The sequence below is a fragment of the Pyrgilauda ruficollis genome, unplaced genomic scaffold, assembly GCF_017590135.1.
Source record: "Pyrgilauda ruficollis isolate IOZ18807 unplaced genomic scaffold, ASM1759013v1 scaffold1466, whole genome shotgun sequence".
NCBI classification, from domain to species: Eukaryota; Metazoa; Chordata; class Aves; order Passeriformes; family Passeridae; genus Pyrgilauda; species Pyrgilauda ruficollis.
This window is the reverse complement of record NW_024513277.1, coordinates 1-5,423: the sequence shown is the minus strand read 5'-3', so window position 1 is coordinate 5,423 and position 5,423 is coordinate 1. Positions and strand designations below refer to the sequence as shown.

The window sequence follows — 5,423 nt, the reverse complement described above, 5'->3', positions numbered from 1 at the left end:
GAAGCTGCCAGACTTCTCGGGTAAATCGGGAAAAGTGCGCTATTCATTCTCCAGGTAAGCCCTGTGAGCCTTGCCAGTGGCCTAGAGCCACCCACTGTCCCCCTGACCCCGGCGAGGGGCAGGAGGAGTGGGGGTGGTGGGGTGCCCCCAGCACAGTGAGGACCATCCTGTCCCCTCCACAGCTCCCTGCAATGTTGGCCCTGTCCTTGGTACAGGCTGATATCTTCCTGTTTTACTCCTTGCCCAACGGGAAAACTGGGACCAGGGTCATGGCACTCTGGACATGGCTGGACTGTGTGCAATCAAAGCCTGGGTAGTGGAGATGGCCTTGCCTGTGGGATCAGGGCACACGTTCCTGTGTGAAGCAGGAGCCCAGTCCCTGTGGAAATGCCAGCTCCCCGCTGCCCAGGTGCCTCTGTGCTCCTGCAGTGCAGTGTTTGGAGCTGCCTTGGGCGGCTGCAAGGGCCACATTCCCAAAGGTGCCACTCTGCTCTGTGTGTCCCTGCCTGGTGTAGCTTTGCAGCAGCAGAACTGCAGCTGGGGATGCTGCCAATGCAGTGACTCCATCCTGCTCTCCCTCCCTAGCCTTGTGCTTGGTAGTGTGGAACTCCTGACTTTTCTTTTGATTTGCATATTTTTAGACTGCGCCTTCGTGATTTCCACTTGCCGTACTCACGGATTACCCCAATCTCCAACGTGGGCCTGCAGGTCGCCATCTCCAACGCCTATACCGAGGTGGATGGGGACTGGCGGGTGAAGTTTCTCTTTATGTGAGTGTCCAGCTCTTCCTCTCCCTATTCAGGCCCACTCTGTGTCCCCCTCTCTGCATCTGGACAGGTTTTTTCTCCTCTCCCTCTCCCTCTCCCTCTCCCTTGTGTTTTGGGCAGCTGTCATTTTGCTCCCCCAGATATGATGGATAAAACAGGGTGGGAGGCAGGAACAAGGCACATGAAAAGCGAGCTATTCATGGACCCTCAGGTCTCTCTTCCACCACCTCTACTTGCTCTCTCTTCCCTCTGTTTAAAGGTTACCTCTCCTAGTTTATGTGCCAGTGAAATTTGGTTCCCCTGAATTTAAACACTTTCCCAATCTCCTCTGGATGCACAATACAAGCGGGAGAGTGATCTCGATAGATTCATCCTGAAGCAGATTTGAGGTCTCTTCACCAGACCTTGGCATTGACAAACATCTCTTTATCATCTCCCTCTATCAGCAGCCGGGACCATGGATCTTTCAACCTGAAGGTGGAAAATATCTACATCAAAATCGTCCTGAGGCTGGGCGCTGACACCACTGGGAAGCCCACCATCAGCACCTCGAACTGTAGTGCCCGCGCCTCCAAAGTCGGCTTGCGCTTTTCAGGCAAGCTTAAGTATGTGACTCCACTGAAAGGTCTGGAAACACTGTGTGTTAGCCCAGCTGCCACTGGAATGTTGCTCTGCCATTGGAATGAGGCCCTGGTGTGAGGAGTAGCTTGTTGGCAAATCTGAGGTTGCCTGGTCTTAAATCTGGCCTGAATTTCTCCTGCTGTGGCTGCACATTTAAAGGGGGTGGGTGTGGTTTAGCAGTGAGACTGTTTTCAAATGTAAACCCTGGGGCAAAGCCAGATGCCAAATTGGTGTAGGAATGATGTTCCCAGGGTCTTGCATGTCTAGGGTCTCCCTTTCCTGGGCAGATACTTCTACAGTATGAATGAGGGCTAGGCAGGGCTTCTCTCTCTGCTTCTCTGCAGGTGGCTTTACAACCTGTTCCACCGCGTTATTGAGTCCAAGTTGCGAAAGAATTTAGAGAGCAAGGTATGTGAGCAGTGGAATGCTGAGCCCTGGGTTTTCTGGTTATCTTTAGTCCCCCCTAGTAGGTAATGTCCTCAAAGTTTCAGAAGTAATGTTACTAGATGTAACTATAGCCAGAGAACACACCAGTGGGATGGGTTAATCCTCTTGGTTGCTCTTTTTTGGCCATGCCCTGGCTGCTCAGCACGGTTCGTTTCTGCATTGGCCACATGAGATTCCTTCCAAGGGTCTCCCCAGAGCTGAACTGTGCTGAGGGGAAATTGTTGCAAGCAGATGCTTGTAGGTATAAACCCTGCTTGTGTCTTGGACACTTAATGCGCTGCCTGGTGAGTGGAGGCAGTCATCACTGTGTGCTCATTCACTTAAGCAGGCTTTGTCATGGAGCAGGGAGCATGGCTGTGACCCGGCTGCCCCTGCTCAGCTCTGTGGCCTTTCTGTCCCATAGGTGTGTGACAATGTGGCCAAGTCTGTACAAAACGAGCTCCAGAAGCAGGTCCAGACGCTGCCAGGTACTTGGGGGCTGTAAGTGGGTTTAGAAGCAGCTCTTCCTAGCTTTTCTCATTAATGAGGAACCTTTTATTTTGTGTCCACTCCCAATGTCCTGGTGTTCGGGCACCCAAGCTGGGAGCTGGGGAGCACATTCTCAGCTGAGAGAAATCACTGTGTCCTGTCTGGCTGTGGAAATTCCTTCAGAATCTGTGCCCAAGAACTGTCAGGGGCTCAGGCTGATTTAGCTGGGGGACCCAGGCCACTCCTCAGGCCCAGGGGATGGCTGTGAAAATGTCAGGGGAAAAGTGGGGGTTTTTGCCTCCTAGCAGAAGCAGGCATGCGGGCAATTGGCAGTGAGCTGATGCACCAGGAAGCCCAATCATGGCACTGCCCAGATGCCAGTGGAGGCCATCTGCTCCCAACCATATCATTCATACTCATCTCTCTTGCTTGTCTTTGCAGTCACAGCCAGGATAGATGACAAGATTGGGATCGATTATTCCTTGGTAGCACCGCCAAGAGCTAGCCACAAGTCCCTGGACCTGGACCTGAAGGTGAGAGGCAGCCCTGGGAGCACTTGATTTGCCCAATGCCATTGTCAAAGGTTTTGGTATCTGCTGCAAGTGCTGTTTGCCAGCAGGTGAGCCCCACTGCTATTTGCACCCCTTCTCCATGTCTCTCCCTCCTCCCAGGGTGAATTCTACTCCCTGGCCCACCGCTCCAGTGTCCCCTTCTCACCGCTGCCACTGGCCTTCCCCTCGGATCACGAGCGCATGGTTTACTTTGGAGCCTCCAGCTACTTCTTCAACACAGCCGGCATTGCCTACCACAAAGCCGGGGCACTGGTCTTTGAAATCACAGAGGCCATGGTGAGTGGCACGAGTGGGACAGGGCAGGGAAAGAGGTTCCTTTTGTTCAGGAGCTCCAGGAGCAGCCAGCAATCCTGGAGAAGCCCCAGTGAGAGAGCTGGGGGCTGTGGGATGGGGCTGAGCTCTCAGACATGGCAGCATGTGGGGATGCCATGGGCTCCTCTGTGCCACATTGCCCCAGTGTGACCCAGTCCTCTCCCTGCAGCTCCCAAAGGATGCAGGATTCAGCCTGGACACCTCTATCTTCTCAGCCTTCATTCCCCAGGTGAGCAGTCTGGCCCTGCCTGCCCAGAGCTCTTGCACACACAGCCTTTGCTCTGTGCCAGGAGTTCCCCTCTCAGGACTGGGGCTTTGTGCCATCATTCCCATCCTCTCCCTACTCCCTCCTACACAGCTGGAGGAGAAGTACCCAAACATGCCAATGAAGTTCAGGCTGTCCACTCCCACTGCTCCGTTCCTGAATATTGGACCAGGAGGAATCTCATTTCAGCCCATTGTGGATGCCCAGGCTTATGCCATCCTTCCCAACTCCAGCCTGGCTCCTCTCTTCCTCCTCAGCCTGGTGAGTTCAGACATGGCCTGTGGCAATGGGGCAGAAGGGAGTTTGAGCTGTGCCCAGTCCTGTTGCCCAGATCCTGCCAGGAGAGCTCCCAGGTGCTGTCCAGGCACAGTGAGGGTGTCCCCAACTGAAGAATTCCTGAGCTGACAAATGCCAGGTTTAATGCTGGGTGCAGACATGCCCCTGGATGGGCAGTGGTGTGTTTCAGCTGGTCAGAGCTGTTCCCCTGGGTTTCTGACTTTGGGGTGAGGTGGGGTGAGCACTGCCAGAGCTCTGTGCTCTCTCCCCAGACAGGGAACGTGTCCGCTGTCATCAACGTGAGATCCGGCCGCATAGTTGGGAGCCTGGATGTGGGCAGGTACAGAGGGGAGCAGCCACTGGCTGGGCAGGGGGTGGCTGGGGGTGTTTCTGTTTTGGGTGCCCAGGGACAGAGAGGGGATGGGAAGGTCCCTGGGATGTGGGCCTGCTGTGGAGGGAATGAGCTGGGGCTGGAGGGAGTGGGATCTGCGTGCCATCCATGATGGGTGCAATCGCTCCCTCCCTCGGCACATCCTCCACAGCACCACTTCTGTCCCTGTGCAGGATCAGGCTCTCCCTGAAGGATTCAGCTGTTGGCACTTTCCAGGTGAGCTACCCTTGACCATGACCAGAGCCCCCAGCATGGAGCTGGCAGCCTGCTGGGGGCCAGGACAGGGAGTCATTCCCTGCTGCTTCCCAGCATGGGACCCCACGCTGACCCCGCAGCCACCTCCTGCCTCAGCCTGCAAGGCTGGGAAAGGATGTGGAGCCTGATTCTTTGCTGCTCTCAGCCCAACATTCCCTACACTGCCAGTGTGAACAGACAAAGCTGCTGGTCTCTGGCAAAGTGTGTGCCCATCCCAGCTCCTCCTCTCCTTTTACTAATTATCCTCAAGTACCTTCATGTCTCCTGTCCTGCAGAGTAAAGCTTTTCCTCCCTCATCTCCCCACTCCCCAGGTGCAATTACTGCAGTCCATAATGAACTTCTTGACATCCAGTGTCCTGCTCCCACATCTTAATGGTGAGAACCTACTGGGGGGAATGGGGTTGCTGAGCACCCTGCACTCAGGTTATTCCACTCAAGGGGTCCCAGCTCACTAATTAAATCCTCATTGCCAAGGCTGATGCAGGGAAAAGTGCGTGCAGGAGGCGGCAGTGAAGCGGTGGGAGCCTCTTGCTGCTCTGACAGGCTCCCAGCAGCAAACGCAATGGAAAATATGAGCCCTCTGCAGATCCTAATGCTTTCCAGACCCTCTCCCCGAATCCCTGCATCTCCTGCCTCGCCAGCAGCTCAGACCAGAGTGGGGCTGGTGGCAGGAGTGGCCAAGGGGGCTGTCATGGCACAAGATGCAGCCCTTCTGTGGAGCTTGGGAGGAGTTTCCTCTGCCTGTCCCAGGAGTAGTGGAGGAGAGGAAAGGGCTGGGGGAAGGATGTGGCCACCTTCTCTGAGTGCTCTGTGCTCCCTTGACTCCCATTCCCATCCCAATGCAGACACATGTGTTGTCTTTTCCAGCCCGCTTAGATGAGGGTTTCCTTCTGCCACTACCGGACAGGATTCAGCTCTCCAATATCCTTGTGAGGTTCCACCAGGTGAGTGAGAGGGAGCAGCTGGCCCCAGCTGGAGCCCATCGTGCTGCCCACAAAGCCCTGCTTACCCCAGCACAGCCTCCAAATCCAGTTCTCCCAGCTGTGCT

The 5,423-nt window shown here is 55.2% G+C and overlaps 1 protein-coding gene across 1 annotated transcript; it reads left to right on the top strand.

Annotated features, from left to right (window-relative positions):
• Positions 1 to 641: 641 nt before the first annotated feature.
• Positions 642 to 5,319, top strand: LOC121349861 (bactericidal permeability-increasing protein-like; the record flags this gene model as incomplete). The annotated part of the gene is made up of 12 exons (XM_041460646.1): positions 642 to 770; positions 1,217 to 1,372; positions 1,733 to 1,796; positions 2,239 to 2,302; positions 2,745 to 2,836; positions 2,975 to 3,151; positions 3,357 to 3,416; positions 3,546 to 3,713; positions 4,001 to 4,068; positions 4,293 to 4,335; positions 4,687 to 4,750; positions 5,243 to 5,319. Coding segments are annotated over 12 exons (1,162 nt in total), but the record flags the coding sequence as incomplete, so codon positions are not given.
• Positions 5,320 to 5,423: the final 104 nt, after the last annotated feature.